Here is an 18947-nt window from a genome sequence, read left to right on the forward strand (position 1 = left end):
CTGCTGATGTTAATAAACTCCACCATAGTAATAGTGGTTAATATTCTGGATAGGAGTCAAGTAAATCAGCTTTGTCTTAAACAAAGTGTGTTGAGTCTTTTTAGTATCTCTGAAACAAGTTAGTTCCTTTTGAAGTGCTCTCCCACTCCCCTGTCTCCTCCATCCTCACCTCCAACAACAAGTGTGAGGAGCTCCTGGAGCTTCTTTGTCACTAAGATTGAGACGATCTGATCAGCTGCCTCTGCTGCTTTCCACCCTTCCACTAGTTCACTGGGGCAAACTGCCTTTAAAGTTACCCCTCACCCCCCCCCCAACCTGATCCAAGAATGACCCTCTTTCTCTAGGCTCCCTCCCATCTCCCCTCATACCCTCTCAGGGCTCATCTTGCCCATGAGACCCACCTCCTGCTCCATCGACCCTTTTCCCATGTAAATTGATCTTGTTAACAGTTCTCTCTCTTCAGTTGTTTTCCTGCTTTCCTTTAAATCTGCCTCCATCGCCACCTCCTCAAAACACAGACCCTTGTCTCCACTGTCCTTGCAAACTAAAGCCCCATTTCCAAACTGCCTTTCCTCTCCAAAGTCCGAGATCATTTTATCGACTCCCAATTATCTGTCCATCATTCCCGGAAGTGTGTATTTGAATCCCATCTAACAGATTTCAGCCTCTGCCACAATACGGATACAGCTCTTCTCAAAGTCACAAATGACATCCCCTGTGACTGTGACAAAGGTTAAGTAACCCTCCTTGCTCTTCTGGACCTGTCTGCAGCCTCGACATGGTTAACCACACAATCTTCCTGCCCTTCTCCACTATCACCCAGCTGGTGGGACTACTCTCGCCTGGTTCCTTGTAATCTATCTAATCACAGCCAGAGGATCACCTTCTCTACCTGTTCCTACACAATTACCTCTGGTATGCACACCAAGGTCCCTCTGGCCTTCAGTACTTTCCATGGTCCTGCCATTCACAGTGTAATCCCTTGCCTTGTTAGCTCTCCCAAGTGCATTAATTCACACTTTTCCGGGCTGAATTCCATTTGCCACTGCTCTGCCTCCCTGACCAGTCCATTGATATCCTCGTTTGTGAAGCTAAAAACAAATGTGGTGATATTTAAAATCAAGCTAAATGATGTGGGAGAAGATAAAGAGAAGACATAGAGTAAACTCCCTTCCCTCACCTGCCAGCCCAGAAAGCGCTGCTGACCTGAGCTGTCTGGAGCGATCTCTTTTTGGACCAAGCAGTCGCCGTAGTCAGTGGGGGGGAGGGGGGGAATTCGCCAAGTGGCTTCTCGCTCTGGCAGGAGCCGTTAGCCGGTTGCCTGGAAACTGTTCTGTTGAAGGGTCATGAGGACTCGAAACGTCAACTCTTTTCTTCTCCGCCGATGCTGCCAGACCTGCTGAGTTTTTCCAGGTATTTCTGTTTTTGTTTTGGATTTCCAGCATCCGCAGTTTTTTGTTTTTATGATCGGTTGCCTGGAAACCTTGGCTCGAGGAGTCGGGGGAGCGGGAACAATAGGTGGGGGCGGGGTTCCCGTGTCCGCACGTTGGCCTGCAGACTGGAACTCGAGGAAGTCACCGCGGATCAGAGTAATTCCTACTGGCTGATTCAGGCAGGGTTCCATTGTGGACGTCACAATGCGGAAGTTGGACAATGAGCTTCAGACTAAAACTAGGCATTTTACAGCCTTTCGGACTGAATATTGAGTTCAACAACTTTATATCTTGAACTCCCTCCTCCATCCCCAGCCCCTTTCCGTTTCTTCCCCCTCCCTTTTGTTTTTTCCAATATAGATTTTTCTTTTCCCACCTATTTCCATTAATTTTTAAATCTATACCTTTTATGCCCTTTTAGTCTTATTTCACCCCACCCCCCACTAGAGCTATCTGTACCTTGCGTGTCCTGCTAGCCATTCTTAATTAGCACATTTTTAAAAATAATAACACCACCTTCAACACCTCTTTGTTCTTTTGTCTGTGACATCTTTTGGTTATCTGCTCCTATCACTGCTTATTTGTCCCTACAACCACCCCGCCCCCCCCCCCCCCGCCCACTTCTCCCCCTACCTTAAACCAGCTTATATTTCACCCGTCTCCTATTTTTACTTAGTTCTGTTGAAGGGTCATGAGGACTTGAAACGTCAACTTTGTTCTTCTCTGCCGATGCTGCCAGACCTGCTGGGTTTTTCCAGGTATTTCTGTTTTTGTTTCAGACTAAAACTTCCTCCTCTGGGCAACATCTGTGAGGAAATCAATGCTTCCCCCTTTCCATTTCTTTTCTAATTCTGGGGATAAATTGGTGACTTGCAGGAACTGAAGGGAAATGAAGTGATTCCAGGGAGGGATTCCAGACTCTGAGAAGGCAGGCCAAGGTCTCGGTCTCTCTCTTAAAGACATTGACATCCTTAGCTCCTTCAACTTGACACATTTATTTGTCTGGCTAAATTAGGCTGGCCTCCTTCCTAATTGTTTACAATTAAAGGAATGGTTTCCCCAAGAGATGGCCAATATTTAAGGGGACATTAAATTAATATAGGACAAAGATATGTTTAATATTGTCATAAGGTACATTTTAAATATATAATTTATGGTTCTGTAAGAAAGTTTTTTTTCATCTCATTATGTAATACTGTTGCTGTGTTATATATTTCTCGTACTGAAAGAGTCCAGTTGTCAATCTGAGTCCATGCTGACTCCCTGTGGAACAATCTACTCAGCCCGATTCGTCCTCTACATTCTTGTATCCTTGCATGGTTATTTCTTTCAAGTGCCCATCCAATTTCATTTTTAAACCATTGATCTTCCACCACTCTTGTAGGCATCAGTTCCAGTTTTTGACCACTTGTTGTCTAAATAATGTCCTTCCTCATACACCCCTTCCCACTATATCTCTCATTAAGAGATACAGTACCATATATCACACATTTTTAGTCCACTTTTATGTACATACTAGCAGCCTCCATAAACATTTTTGGTCTCTGATTCCTGGACATGCAGCACTGACCATGGTCTGTTGATCAGCATGAATCGCTCCTTCCATACAATTAGGAGGTTAAAAGTTATGTGCGGCAAAGTATCTTGGTTATGAACTTGAGGTGATGTAACCTATTGGGGTGCAGACCACGTGCTGGAAGGTGGTGTTAGATTGGATTATTCTTTCTTGGATGGCACAGACATGATCGACCGAATGGTCTTCTCTGTATAAATATATTATGTACCTATGAGAGGGCAGATGGAACCCCAGTTTAACCTCTCATTCGAAATACAGAACCTCAGACAGTGCAGCATTCTCTCAGTACTGACATTGATTTAGAGAGGTGGAAAGGTTTAAGGAGGGAATCCCCGAGTTCAATCCCAGAGAAGTTTGAGGTAATTGATTTGGGGAAGGCTAACAAGGCAAGGGAATACAGAACAAATAGTGGAATAGTGAGAAATGTAGAGGAACAGAAAGACTCTGAAGTGTACGCCTACAGATCCCTGAAGGTAACAGCACAGGTAGATAAGGTGGTTTAAAAAGCACGTGGAATATTTTTCTTTAATAGCCGAGGTCTGCGTATCTCTAGCACTTTCTGCTTGTATTTAAATCTTTAAATTAACAAACTGATTGGCTAAGGGGGCGTCACAAAATACAGTAACTACCCACATATACTAACTGTCAGTGTGGGGTCAGTGCGCCTCCCACCCCCACATTTCATCCAGGTCTGAAGAGGTTGGAGACAGGGATCCGGAAGGGTAATGGCGGCCCCAGCTCCCACAATCCCCCGGCCTGGTGAACCCGCGCTGTCCGCCGCGCGGTGGGCGACCCGGGACTGCACATGTCCAAGAGAGAAGGAAGTTGCGCATAGAGTCCCCCCCCCACCCCCCCAACATTACCATCATGCTGAGATGTTGACCAATGGGAAGACTTGGAGGACCGGAAGTACTCGTGTACTCTAGCCAATCAGAGCGCAGGCTTTGCGTCTACAGCGCTTGAGCTTCAAAGAGACGAAAAATTCCTCCTGTGTCCAACATATGTGAGTAAAACCATTTCTTTTCTCCCCCTTTCCATTTCTATCTCATTCTGAGTTTAAATTGTTTATTTGCAGGAACTGAAGGGAAAGGAAGTGAATCCAGGGAGGGTGCAGACTCTGGAAAGGTTGGCCTCGGTCTCTCTCCCTCTTAAAGGCATTGACATCCTTTGCTCCCTCAGCTCGGCACATTTATTTGTTTGGCTAAAGGGATGACCTCTTTCTTAATGTTCATAATTAAGGGGATGGCTTTCCCAGGAGATGGCTGACATTTAAGGGACGGTAAATTAATATTGGAAGAGTTATGTCGAGTGTTGTTATATGATAGATATTAGAGATATTATTTATGGTCTTTTAATCATGTACATTTATTATTATTTCTATTCTTGTAATATATGAGGTGGTAGCATTTTATATTTCCATCCATAGAGTCATTTTGGCATTTAGCAACTTGAGTCCATGCCAACTCTCCAAGGTTAGCCTGGAGTCTCCAGGAATTGAAGACCATTCTCCAATTCACTGCTGCGTGCAACCCTGGAGAAAATTCATCAGGAAATTAATAAAGATTTTTTTTTTGTAATCTTCTTAGAACATTTCACTTTGCTAGATATAAAAATATTGAAAATGTGTGTGGGGGTGGAGCTGGGGTGTTGAGCAGCTGGGGAGGGTGTGGAAGGCTGTTTGGCTGACAGTTGAGCATCATCCAAGTGGATATTGAGTCTTTTTGCTTTCCAGTTGGTATAGGAAGGCAGTGCGCCACAAGGTTGGCTGTGTTGGTTGATTAATGGCTGGAACATGGAGGTAAATCATGCGCTGAAACCTCCAGGAATACATTTCGTCACAGTTGGCAAGCTTAATCCTCACTCACTCTCCATAAAGCAATCCAGGCAGTCCCATTCACTCTGTAGATTATCATAGTCTTGCAAGTTTATTTCATTCAAGTGCCTACTAATTTCATCCTCAAATCATTGTTAATATCTGCTTCTACCAGCATTGCAGGCAGCAAGTTCCAAGTAAATCTAAGAGTACTGTATCTCTAGTTCAGCATCAGAGTACTGTCTCTCTAACTCAGCATCAGAGTACTGTCTCTCTAACTCAGCATCAGAGTACTGTCTCTCTAACTCAGCATCAGAGTACTGTCTCTCTAACTCAGCATCAGAGTACTGTCTCTCTAACTCAGCATCAGAGTACTGTCTCTCTAACTCAGCTTTAGGGTACTGTATCTCTAATTCAACATCAGAGTATTGTATCTCTAGCTCAGTAATAGAGTACTGTATCTCTAACTTAGCAGAGCACTGTATCACTCAGCAATAGAGTACTGTATCTCCAGCTCCATAGTAGAGTACAGTATCTCTATATCAGTATTAGAGTACTGAGTATTACACACATTTTTAGTCCTGTGATAGATTTTCATGCCTCCATGTCCAGAATAGGAAGCGGTGAGTGTGGAACTGTCAATTAGCATGATTTGCCACATTCAGGAGAATGCAGGGGGTGTACCTTAGGTAATGCAGAGTTAGAAAGAAGGGAGAGTGTGTGGGATGGAGATTTATACATTTTGGAACATAGGAAGGAAGAATGTTCCTTAGAAATTAGAATTGCCTGTTCTGAATTATTATCTTAGACTGATGACATATATGAACTCCTTTTACAGGATATTAGAAGGGGAGGATTCGCAAATAGCAATCTCAATACAAAAGTCACGTCAAGATCTGACAGTCGCTCAATTCACGGGAACTGAATATCATCAGCCTTTGAATCTAGAAGGAGAAATGTTGGTCTGTTCTGTCAGCTTCAAAAAGTTTTAAACATCAGTGTGACTGGAAAAGCATCAAGACACATACACCTAAGTGTAAAATTTCCAATGTACAACTGTGGAATAACCTGAAGAAACACAAGGACACCTGCACCATGGAGAAACCGTGGAAATGTGGGGATTGTGGGAAAGGATTCCGTTCCCCGTCTGTGCTGGAAATTCATCGACGCAGTCACACTGGGGAGAGGCCGTTCACCTGCTCCGAGTGTGGGAAGGGTTTCACACGATTATCCATACTGCTGACACACCAACGAGTTCACACTGGGGAGAGGCCATTCACCTGTGCTGAGTGCGGGAAGGGATTCACTCAGTCATCCCACCTGCTGATACACCAGCGAGTTCACACCGGGGAGAGGCCGTTCACCTGCTCCTTGTGTGAGAAGGGTTTCAGTGATTCATCTACCCTGCAGACACACCAGCGAGTTCACACTGGGGAGAGACCATTCACTTGCTCCATGTGTGGGAAAGGATTTGCTCAGTCATCCAACCTGTATTCACATCAGCGAGTTCACACTGCGGAGAGGCCATTCACCTGCTCTGTGTGTGGGAAGAGGTTCCCTCACTCATCCAACCTGCTGAGACACCAGCAGGTTCACAGTGGGGAGGGGGCTTTCACCTGCTCTCAGTGTGGGAAGGGATTCAGTGATTCATCCAACCTATTTTCACACCAGCGGGTTCACACTGGGGAGAGGCCGTTCATGTGCTTTGTGTGTGGGAAGGGATTTACTCAGTCATCCAGCCTGCAGACACACCAGCGAATTCACACTGGGGAGAGACCGTTCACCTGCTCTGTATGCGGGAGGGGATTCAGTGATTCATCCAACCTGTTTTCACACCAGCGAGTTCACACTGGGGAGAGGCCATTCCCCTGCTCTCAGTGCGGGAAGGGATTCACTCGGTTATCCAACCTGGTGACACACCAGAGAGTTCACAGTGGGGAGAAGCCATTCATCTGCTCCGAGTGTGGGAAGGGATTCACACAGTCACAACACCTGCTGAGACACCAGCGAGCTCACCAGTGCTTACAGAGGTTGGATTCTACTGCTATTGCTGCTGTTAATCATGTCCAGGACTGAACCATGTTCATTATGAAAGTTGGGAGGGTCAGAGGGTTTTTTTATACTGGACTGGTCAGTCTCATCACTTTGCTTCCAGTGGACTGATGCTCTTTGAATGTGGAAGAGCACATTTCCACTGAAATGATCCATAAAAGCTGATGAAGTACGTTTATTTATCCTGGATAGTAAATAGTGTTGTTCCTACCACTACAGGTAGATCTAAAATAAATACGTTTGTTTTTTCCCATTGAGTCTATAGCACAGGGCTAGACCAGTCGGCTCCATTGGTCTCTGTCAGTATTTGTGTTCCACATGAGCCTCCACCCCTCTTCATCTCCCCCATCAGCATATCATTCTATTCCTTTCTCCCTCTTGTTTGTATCTAGCTTCCCCTTAAATGTATTCATGCTATTCACCTCAACCACTCACTGTGATAGTGAGTTCCACATTCTCACCACTCACTGGATAAAGAGGTTTCTCATGAAATCCCTATTGGATTATTGAACTTCTTCATAATCTTAAAGACTCCCATCAGGTTACCCTTCAGTCTTATCTAGAGAAAAGCAGCCTCAGACTTTCCCGAGGGTTGAAATGCTCTCAGTTCTGGTATTATTCTTGTGACTATTTGTTGCCCCTTCTCCAGTGCCTCTATTTCCCTTTTCTAAATGGACATCAAAAATGTTAACAGTCCTCCCAGTAATCATGGTTCGAAACAAGTTGAACATAACTTTTCAATTCTGTCCCTCTAGAAAAGAACCCTACATCTGAGCCCTGCACTTTAGACAAGATGTGATATGATGTGAGAGGACGCAGAGGAGAATCGTGAGAATGCACCAGAGATTAAGGTCTTCAGTTAGTTGGAGAGATGGGAGTAGCTGAAATTTCTGTCTTAAGATCATAGAGTCATTAGGGCAGAGAAGGAGGCCATGCAGCCCATTGAGTTCATGTCGACTCTCGGCAGAGCAAACTAGTCAGTCCCATTGCCCTGTTCTATTCTTGTTATCCTGAATGTTTATTTCCCTCAAGTGTCCATCCAATTTCCTTTTGAAATTATTCATTGTCTCCTTTTCCATTGCCCTTATAAGCAGTGAGTTCCAAGTCATTCCCATTCACTGTGTAAAATATTCTTCCTCACATCCCCCTGCATTCATGTCCCCCAATCCTTGTATCATCAGTTAATGGGAACAGCTTTTCTTTGTCCACCTTAAGTAAACTTGTCATAATCTTGTACACCTCTATCAAATCTCCCCTGAACCTCCTTTACACCAAGGAGAACAATCCCAGTTTGTCATCTAAAATAAAGAACAAACAGAATGTTAATGCCTGGAATCAAATGGGAAATTAAAGGTATTATGAAAGTATTGTACCGGACAGTAAAGGAATTGGAATTACTCACCTTGGGTGTAGTTCAATGCAATATATCAATCCGGTATCCACGTACATTCTAGTGAAAGTCAAGGAAGTGTCGATGAGATGAACAAGTTGATAGCTTTATCTTGGAAATATTTGTATCCTTTGCTTATGTTCTTTTTTAGAAGAAAACCACATTTGATAGTCTGGCTAATCCCTAAACTATCAGCACCATATCAGGGGAGATAAGCAAAGATCTCGAGATTAACACCCACTTTCATCTTTTAATAAGAACACCTGAAAGTTCAGAATATGCGGCATGATATTGGAATACCGATTTGTGTGTACAGATGTAATTTGTTACATGTGAAGCAATTAACGTAAATTCATGGTGAAAGGCACTGAAGAATGGGTTCCAAACATGGAGAGCTACTTGACAAACACCATGACATGAAATGGTTAATGTGGCCGGGGAAATGAGACAACATTTTGACATCATTAAGGCACTGACTCATATTCCATGGAGAAACTGACTTTAAAACAATCAGGATAGAATTAAACACACTGGTCACACTCAAAAGATTAATTAAATTAATGTTAAAGGGATAAAAATTTTAGATTGGGAAAATCAAGGGTTTGGGAGAAATAATACTCAGTAAGAACTGTTCACAAGTTGGATAGGGGTAAAGCGAGAGCTGGAGAATCTTTGACATCCATGCTTAATAAGTTGCTTCTTGATGCTTTTTGATATTCCTTATGTACTAGTACCATAGATCTCATGGAGCTCCTTCATGAGAAGAAAAGATCGAGTAGATGTTACTCCAGATGGGGCCAGAACAGAACTGGAAAATAACAGAGTGAAATTGAATGAGCGAGTCAGAGAGAGAGTACTGCTCCCCCTCAAGGTGTGGACTGTAAGAATCCTGGGGGATCCCCGCTTGGGGTTTTCTTACTAATTAGCGAATAATAAATTAAATTATATAACTGGCTGTGCATTTACTTTTGATTTTATTCTTACGCTTCTCCCGTTTTTATTCCAGTTGTGATTACACTCTGAGTAAGGATGGTTGATAGGTGACAGGATGGGATATCGTGGTTTGGGTCTTCATTGACCAAATGTTTTATTGATCTGAAAGGTGTAAAAGGGGCCAAACTTTGGCAGAAGCCTAGCAGAGCTGAAAATAAATGACTTGCTGGGTGTCCTCGGGCTGGCATGGACAAGATGGGCCGAATGGCCTTCTTCTGTGCTGTAACTTTTCTATGGTTCTATGTGGGAACAGGGAGACAAACAAGCTCCCAGAGGACAGAGAAAACAAGAGTGCCTTGAATCTTAGGTGACACCTGGGTGTGAAGGCCACCATGTTTTCACTGCTTGACCTGGGAATGCTGACTCCCTGTACCGGGGATGGAGTGTGGGGAAATCAATTGTTTCAGAGTTTGACGTGGTTTGGACGGGTACAGATGGATCAATGACAGATATTTAATTGGTTCATTCAAATATTAGCTTGGCAATGATTGGGTTAAATCAGTCTCCATAGACTTTGCAATGTATAAAAGTAAAACAAGTGATTCTCCGAGCACAGGGATTTGTAGAGGTTTTACAAATTACATTGACTGGTGCCATGCCGTCTGGGACAGACCAGGGAGCATTTATGTGGAGATGGTACTTCTATCCAGAGTGTAATGGTAATGCTGCTGCACTTTCATACTACTGCTTAGACATGAGCAAGTGGCAGCTCTTATTTCAATAATATCTAGCCACTGTCACCCATAAATGTTATCACTGTGAATCGTTTAAGAGTTTGGGAAAAGGGGACAAAGGGTTAAGTAACTCCCTGAACCCCATTTTCTAACATCACCATGTCAAAAATAAAATCTTATCTCCGCCTGTGGCTCCTTTACCTTAGAGGGACTCATTTTCTGTTAAAGAGCCTGCCATTCTCCCTAAAGTGCATAAATCTAATCATGTAAAGCCCAGCAAAATCAAATTTTTTTCTGATAAAAGTTTATTAATGAAACAGAACATGGTTAAAAAGAAGAAAATTACTTTAGGATTAAAGACAACCAGAGTAAAAGGATTTGCACAATGTTCTAGGCCCAAATGGTTTCTCTTCAGCTCTTCTGTACACTGTTCCCGTGACTCTCCACTTTGGAATCAGGGGAACTGAACCCCAGGGGTCACGTCACCATCAGCCCCGGTCACCCCCCACTCCTTCCTCAATTGGTTGGAGGCCCACTTCCCAGTCAGCCTTCCAGCATCTTCCTATTAGTCAACACCCATGGCAGTTTCTTAACTGCGGCGCAGACCCTGTTATTGTCAGCTAAATTCAGCCCTCAGCTCCATCATTGACATGAGCAATAGAGACAGAAAGGAGCCAGAGGCTCAAATGAAAGCTCAAAACTTGTGGCTGTAAGCCAACACTAACATTTGTTAGTCAAATATATGTTATTTATACTGGAGTTTTGATTATTAGATTGAGGCACTAGAGGCAAAATCTGGGGAATTTAAAGGATAACTTTCCCTTTCTAACTTTGTATTGTCTATGATGTCAGCCATGGCTTAGTGGATCACACTCATATCTCTGAGTTAGAAGGCTGAGGGCTGAAGACACACTCCAGGGACCTGAGGACAAAAATCAAAGTCAACATTCCAAGTGCGAGCACTGAGGGAGTGCTGCACTGTTGGAGCTGCTGTCCTTTGGATGAGTTGCTAACTCAAGGGCCCTGTTTGCCCATTTGGGCAGAGATGGAAGTTCCCATGGCCAATATTTCGAAGAAGAGCAGAGGGGCTATCCTAGGTGTCCCGGCCAATATTTATCAATCAACATCACTAAAAACAGATCATCTGCTCATTATCACATTGATGTTTGTGGGATCTTGCGGTGTGTAAACCGGCTGCCATGTTTCCAACTTTACGACAGTGACTACACTTCAAAAGTGCTTCATTGGCTGCAAAGCGTTTTGTGATGTATTGTGGTTGTGAAAGACGCTATATAAATGTAATATCAGATCACAAGATCAGATAATATAAATCTTAATTTTAAGATTTATATTATCTGATCTTGTGATCTGTAACTTAATTGATTTCAGCTTGCCACTTAATAAATTCACTTTAGTCCGAACAAGATTTTAACCAATTAAGGCAAAGACAGACTTCTCTGGATAGTAAACTTAAAAAAAACCTTATTTTTTTATTCATTCATGGGATGTGGACGTCGCTGGCTAGGCCAGCATTTATTGCCCATCCCTAATTGCCCTTGTTCAGAGGGGCATTTAAGAGTCTGGAGTCACATGTAGGCCAGACCAGGAAAGGGCAGCAGATTTCCTTCCCTGACAATGGTTTCATGAGTCATCATCAGCCTTTTAATCTCAGATTCCTATTGAATTCAAATTCCATCATCTGCCATGGTGGGATTCAAACCCTGGTCACCAAAGCATTACTCTGGGTCTTTGGATTACTAGTCCAGCAACAATACCACTACACCATTGCCTCCCCCATTCATTATGAGATAAAGGTTTACTTAATGATTTTAAGACATTAACTTTTACAACTTCATGTGGGTGATCAGTCCATAGAAGTGTCACCCTCTCTGGCTCCTTCTTTGACAGTAATTTCCTTGGAACTCAGCCTTGGGAATCTTCAGTACTTGGCTAGCAAGGAGGACCTTTAGAACCTCTACTTTTATCCCCAAAGTGACCATTACCTCACATCAGAGTGGGGCTTGCTGTAACATGACAGTGGGTTAATTTAGTTACTAGATTAATTGTATTCACAATTACTTACACAACCTTCTCTCATTATCATCGACAGGAATACAATGGAACTGTTTCAGACTATCCCTTTATCTGATTTTACACAATCAGACAGGCTTTCAGACAGTTTCAAACTTTGAAGCTAATCAGAGTTTGAAGGTCTCTCTTACCAGTACATTTATCTTCATTGCACATTCTCTACATACACGGCAATGAAGGTTTCACATCTTTACAGTGAATAAAACTCAGTCTTTTACTATAACTACTGATTCATTATTGATTCATTAACTCAATTAAGGCTCACTACTTAAACATCTGTTACTGACTGATAATTAATACAGTAATATTTAATATGATGTCCTATAGCTTATCAAAATTAGAAAATAATTTATTTGTTTAAACAATTTCTGCTAGCTCTGCAGTTTCTAGAAAAATAGCTTTATATGGTGTTCATTTTTAAAATGCAGATGCACCCTTTATAATATAATTATCTATTACATTGATTCACTAAGTGATAACTTATTCAAGCTTCATTACTGAATAATTATCTGGTTCATGACTGGCTATTAATACAAAACCAATATGTATTTAATAAAGAAAAGTTGTACAATGTGCAAAAGGTTCAAGAAGCCACATGTTAAGAGCTTAAAATGTCTTCCTTGACCTTGTTATAACAGTGAATACAGGATGAAAGTGATTGATTTTTAAAATGAAATTTGACTACCCTGCCCTATCTATAGTTTCATATATTACAACAATGATGAAACTGCAAAACTACTTCATTGGCTGCAGAACACTTTAAGAGGTCCTGAGAGGTGCTATAGAAATGTATTGTTTCGTAATTGTCCAAAAAATTGAATATATTACACACAATCCCCTCGTCAAAATCATTGATAAAGATTGAACCTTAATTTTGTGTAATAACCACATCTTTGACACCATTTTGAATACTATGTGAAACTTCAAACACACAATATCCTGAATTATTTGTTTTAAAACACAGCAAGTTGTGATTTGGAATGCACTGCCTGAAAACGGTGCGAGAAGCAGATTCACTTCTATCTGTAAAAAGGGATCTGGACAGATTCTTGAAAGGAAAAGTAAACTGCAGGGTGACTGGATTAATTGAGTTGTTTTTCAAAGAGCCAGCATGAGCATGATGGGCCTAATGGCCTCCCTCTTTGCTCTGTGAGCCTCGTGGGCATTTACTGTGAGTGGTCAGGAATCTGCTTCCAATGAGGGTGAGAGAAGCAGAGATAATTGGGTGGACAAATAAACCTATGGGATGTGAGGATGGAATGGAGCAATGGAACTGACTGGTTCACTCTGGAGAGCTGGCATGCAATTGATGGGCCGAATGCATAACTCTGTGATCTAAAGAGAGGAATTTCATCTACTCCAGTCTCTCCAACTAACTGAAGTCCCTCATCCCTGGTGCCGTTCTCATAAATCCTGTCTCCAGCCTCTCAAAGAATTCACATCTTTCCTTTAAGGTGTGGTCCATCTATAGGATTCCATTATAGAGGGATAGAATTGAAAAGCAGGGAGTTTATGTTCAACTTGTTTTGAACCATGGTTAGACTAACTGGGAGTACTGTCAACATTAGTGATCTCCATTTAGAAAAAGAACAATACCAGAACCGAATGCATTTTCTTCACTGACACTTTTCAGAAAAAAGAGAGAAGACTGGAGGATGACCTGAAGTCTTTAAGATTATGAAGGGATTCAATAATCCAATAGGGATTTCATGACAAACCTTACCCAGCGAGTGGTGAGAATGTGGAACTTGCTACCACATCGAGTGGTTGAGGTGAAAAACATGAAGACGTTTAAGTAGAGGTTAGATACATACATGTGGGAGATAGGAATAGAAAGATATGCTGATGGGGGGAAATGAAGTGGAGGCTCATGTGGAGCATAAATACTGACATAGACCAATTGAGCCGACTGGCCTGGCCCCATGCTGTAGACTCAATGGAACAGAGACAAATGTATTTATTTGTGATCTATCTGTAGTGGTAGGAAAAACACTATTTACTATTTAGGATATAATAAAAGTACTTAATCAGCTTTGTGGATCATTTCAGTGGGAATGTGCACTCCCAGGCTCAAAGAGCATCAACCCACTGGAAGCAAAGCCGTGAGACCAGCCAGCCCAGTGGAAAGAAAGTCTCTGACCCTCCCACTTCATGAACAGTCAGAATGAACATGGTTCAGTCCTGGATGTGATTAACAACAGCAATAACAGCAGAATCCCTGCAATCATCTGTGAACTCGCTGGTGTTTCATCAGGCTGGATAACTGAATGAATCTCTTCCCACAGATACAGCAGATGAATGGCTTCTCCCCAGTGTGAATTTGCTGGTGCATCTGCAGGGTGGATGAATCACTGAATCTCTTCCCACAGTCGGAGCAAGTGAATGGCCTCTCCCTGGTGTGAACTCGCTGGTGTCTCAGCAGGCTGAATAACTGAGTGAATCCCATCCCACATTCAGAGCAGGTGAATGGTTTCTCCCCGGTGTGAACTCACTGATGTGTCTGCAGGGCAGATGAATGAATGAATCCCTTCCCACAGTTAGAGCAAGTGAATGGTCTCTCCCCAGTGTGAATGCGCTGGTGGGTCAACAGGCTGGATAACTGAGTAAATGCTTTCCCACAGTCAGAGCAGGTGAATGGTCTCTCCCCGGTGTGAATTCGCTGAAGTCTCCGCAGGGCGGTTGAATGAGTGAATCCCTTCCCATACTCGGAGCAGGTGAATGGCCTCTCCCCTGTGTGAACCTGTTGGTGTGTCAGCAAGTTAGCTGACTGATTGAATCCCTACCCACACCCAGAGCAGGTGAAAGGTCTCTCCCCGGTATGAAGTCGCTGGTATATCAGCAAGCTGGATAACTGAGTGAATCCTTTCCCACACTTGGAGCAGGTGAATGGTCTCTCCCCAGTGTGAATTCACTTATGTGTCAGCAGGTTGGCTGAGAGAGTAAATCCCTTCCCACAAACAGAGCAGGTGAATGGTCTCTCCCCAGTTTGACTGCGTCGATGATTTTCCAGTGCAGATGGGGACCGGAATCCCTTCCCACAGTCCCCACACTTGCATGGTTTCTCCGTTGTGCGGGCATCCTTATGTCTCTCCAGTTTCAACAATCAGTTGAAAACACTTCTACAAACAGAACACGTGTACAGTCTCTCCCGACTGTTAATGGTCTCATGTTTTTGTCAAAATGTGTAGCTTACTCCACAGTCACTGCACTGGAACATTCTCACTCGGGTCTGTGTGTCTCGGTGCTTTTCCAGTCACACTGATGTTTATAACCTTTTGAAGCAGACAAAACAGACAAACAGTTCTCCTAGATTCCAAGGCCGATGATAATCACATTGTGATGAACCGAGTGACTGTTGACGTGACGTTTGGTTTGAGATTTCTGTTTGCAAATCCTCCCCCTCTTATGTCCTGTAAAAGGAGTTTACAAAAGTCATTGCTGTCAGTACAGGGGAGAAATTCAGAACAGGCTATTGTAATTTTGATGGAACATTCTTTCCTCTTTCATTCCCCAAAATCTCTAAATCTCCATCCCGCACACTTTCCCTACAACCTCATTCCACTGTACCAACTGTACACCCTCCCAATTTTCCTAAAGGTGCCGATTCAAGCTGATCGACAGATTCATGTTCACTGCTTCCTGTCCTGGACACGGAGGTTATAAGAAATGGGAACAGCAGCAAGCCATTCATACCATCAAGCCTGCTCCGCCATTCAATAAGATCTCGTTTGATCTGATGTGGCCTTAACTGCACTTTCCTGCCTATCCACCATAACCATTTGGCTCCCTTGTCGATCAAAAATCTGTCTAACCCAGCCTTGAGTATATTCAATGACCTGTCTCCACCGCTCTCTGTGGAAGAGAATTCCTAAGACTAATGCTCCTCTGAGAGAATACATTTCTCCCCATCTCCATCTTAAATAGGAGACTCCTTTTTTAAAAACTGTGTCCCCTTGTTCTAGATTTCTCCATGACAACATTCTCCCAGCATCTACCCTGTTGAGCCCCCTCAGAATGCTATTTGTTTCAATAAGATGACCTCTCATTCTAAACTCCAATGAGTTAAGGCTCAACCTGCTCAGCATTTCTCATAAGACAATCCTTCATCCCAGTAATCAGCCTAGTGAACCTTCTAAAATGGCTCCCAAGCCAGTATATCCTTCCTTAAGGAAGGAGTTCAAAATTGTACAGAATACTCAACGTGTGGCCTCAACAATGCCCTGTACAGCTGTAGCAAGACTTCCTGAAAAATTCCTTTGTGTGTAGTGGACCGGACCCAGAATAGGAACAAATGGACCTTCTAGCAAGTGTAAGTGAGTCACATTGTGAGTCCAACTGATAATCTTTTATTGGGCCTGGTCCTCAGCCGGGAAAATGAATTTGTCTAGGCATTGTGCCTTTTCAATTAAACAAAAGCTACATGGACAACTATTCCTTGTCGTTTCCCCCAGTGGCATCTCTCAACCAACCGGATTTGACTCGAATTTTCTGAATTTAAATAAAAGCTAGCCATGATTGTTCCCTGGTGCATACCTCAAAGCAACAACTTGACCTGAGTACACTTGACTACGGCGGCTGGTCCAAAAATAGATCGAGAGCGACCGCTGGCGGCAGCTGCACTGCGCCTGCTCCAGACAGCTCGGGTCAGCAGCCCCTTCTGCGCCTGCGCGCTGGACTGCCAGCTGGGGGAGTGGAGAGCTTACAAAATACCTTCCCCTCATTTTCTTTCAAATTTGATTTTAAACAACACAACATTTGTTATTAACTTCACACAGACACTAAAACTTCCTCCTCTGTCTAACATCTGTGAGTAAAACACTTTCTTTCCCTCCCCCTGGGAAATACAGAGAGTTGTAGGACTCTGTAACTGGAATTAGTGCCAAATATGCTGAGGGGGGAAAATGCTGGTGATTTTGTGGAACCTGTTTTTATTGTATAAACTGTTTAAAGTCAGATTTATCCTGTCTATTCAAATCCTGTTTGTCTGTTAATGCAGGCTTCATATATGTTGATTTTAATTTGATACAGTATAAGTTTTAAAACTTAACCCTGTCCTTAGGTTTATTCCATTGGGGCTGCTTGGGAATTTGTTTATTTTAAGGGGATCGTAACAACATAGATATGTCTAGTAATATTGTACATATTGGATATATTATTTTATGGTTCTGCAATAAAGTTCATTTATTACTATTTCTAGTCTTGTAATGTTGTAATGTAGTACTGCAGTGATGTTATGACACAGCAACTTGTAAAGGCTGAGTTTTTAAATCCCAGATGGAAACTTGAACAACTGTCAAAACCTATATTTTCAATTGGTATGTTTGAGATGCAGCTCTGAATTCAGAAATAAAACCACTAAGCCTCGAGGTTTTTTTTATCTAAACTAACTTAACCATTTACTAATTTAACAAGAAATTAAACACATATACATGTCTACAAATTACTACCATAATTTTCAAACAAATCCTAAAATTAATCACTCCCAGGTAAATCTTCACCAAGGCAACTACAACCCATAGACTTTAAACACACACCAGGCAAAGTACATATCGTCTTACGAATTCAACATGAGGTTCCTTTCAATTTGTTTCCTTTGCAGACAGTTGTAGGGCTTACAGGCTTTTTAGAGGCACACACAAACTCCTCTTGTGTTACACCTAGCTTTCCCTTCGAACGTAAATTCAAACTGTATCATTAGGTCTTTGAACCTCTTCTAACAATAAAACCCCTTTCATAGCACCAATTTTATTAGTAATATGAACACATTTCTTGGTCTCCTAGCTAGGTGCTCCAAGCACCCCTTCTTTTGAATGGTTTATTCAACAAATGCAGATATACTCTTTGCCTTTTAACTTACTGTTCACCCAATTACCACCTCAAACTATTAAACATAAAAGCACCCAGACTATCTGACTTTAATCCAATTAAGCCACACATACACACCCACAGACACAGACCCTACTATAAGTCCAATTTAAAAAATAATTTCCAATAACATTATTTACATTCATATCTTCATGACAAGCTACATTATATATTTACAGTTGTAGAGTCATTACAGTACAGAAGGAGTCCATTTGGCAACTCAAGTCCATGCCAACTCTCTGTAGAGCAATCCAGTCAGTCCGATTTCCCTTTCTATATCCACGTTCCCGTGCAAGTTTATTTCCTTCAAGTGTCCATCCAATTTCATTTTGTAATTATTGGTCATCTCTGCTTCCATCACCCTCTTATGCTGCAAGTTCCAGATCATGCAACTCGCTACCTAAGAAAAACTCTTCCTCACACCCCCACTATATCTCTAACCAAGTGATATAGTACTGTATATTACACACATTTTTTGTCCAATAATATAGATATATATATATGTATATGGCGAGCAGCCTGCATGAAGATTTTCAGGTCTCATTGTCCAGCAAATGAAGCGGTGAGCATGAATTGACACCTTCAGGAGAATTAGGAGGACATATATGAGGTACAGCAGAGTGAGAATGGAGGGAGATCTGAGGGTGGGGGGGAACAGAAATTTACAGTCTTAGAGAATGAGAGAAGAAACTAGAATAGTCTGGTCTGAATTTCTGTTCCCGACTGAAAGTGATGACTTTTACAAACTCCTTTTACAGGATATTAGAATGCGAGGATTTGAAGACACAAATCTCAAAACAAACTTCACATCAAGATCTGACATAGTCACTTGGTTCTTCAGGACCTGAATACCAACAGCATTTCAATCTAGAAGAAGAAATGTTTGTCTGCTCTGTCTGCTTCAAAAGGTTTTAAACATAACTTTGACTAGAAAAGCACCAAGACACACTCACCTCAGTTCCAGTGCACTGACTGTGGAAAGAGCTTTAACCAGTTACACAGCCAGAAAAAAAATCACACCATTCACAGTGGGGAGAGACTGTACACTTGTGTGTGTGGA

At 42.4% G+C, this 18947-nt stretch overlaps 1 protein-coding gene across 2 annotated transcripts; it reads left to right on the top strand.

Moving 5' to 3' along the window:
• The first annotated feature begins 3951 nt into the window (after positions 1-3951).
• Positions 3952-9254, top strand: LOC121270415 (zinc finger protein 239-like). 2 transcript variants are annotated; one of them, XM_041175729.1, is made up of 3 exons: positions 3952-4012; positions 5661-6852; positions 7630-9254. In XM_041175729.1, the coding sequence occupies exons 2-3, from the start codon at positions 5918-5920 to the stop codon at positions 7646-7648; spliced, it is 954 nt and encodes a 317-aa protein (XP_041031663.1). In that variant the 5' UTR covers positions 3952-4012; positions 5661-5917; the 3' UTR covers positions 7649-9254. The 2 variants fall into 2 exon arrangements, with proteins under 2 accessions (XP_041031663.1, XP_041031662.1); XM_041175728.1 differs by having other exon boundaries at positions 5661-9254.
• The last annotated feature ends 9693 nt before the right edge of the window (positions 9255-18947 follow it).

Source organism: Carcharodon carcharias, chromosome 27, assembly GCF_017639515.1.
Source record: "Carcharodon carcharias isolate sCarCar2 chromosome 27, sCarCar2.pri, whole genome shotgun sequence".
Taxonomy (NCBI): Eukaryota; Metazoa; Chordata; class Chondrichthyes; order Lamniformes; family Lamnidae; genus Carcharodon; species Carcharodon carcharias.

Excerpts from the sequence above, each read along its gene's own strand:
- LOC121270415 (XM_041175728.1), top strand. The coding sequence starts at position 5,918 with ATGGAGAAACCGTGGAAATGTGGGGATTGTGGGAAAGGATTCCGTTCC.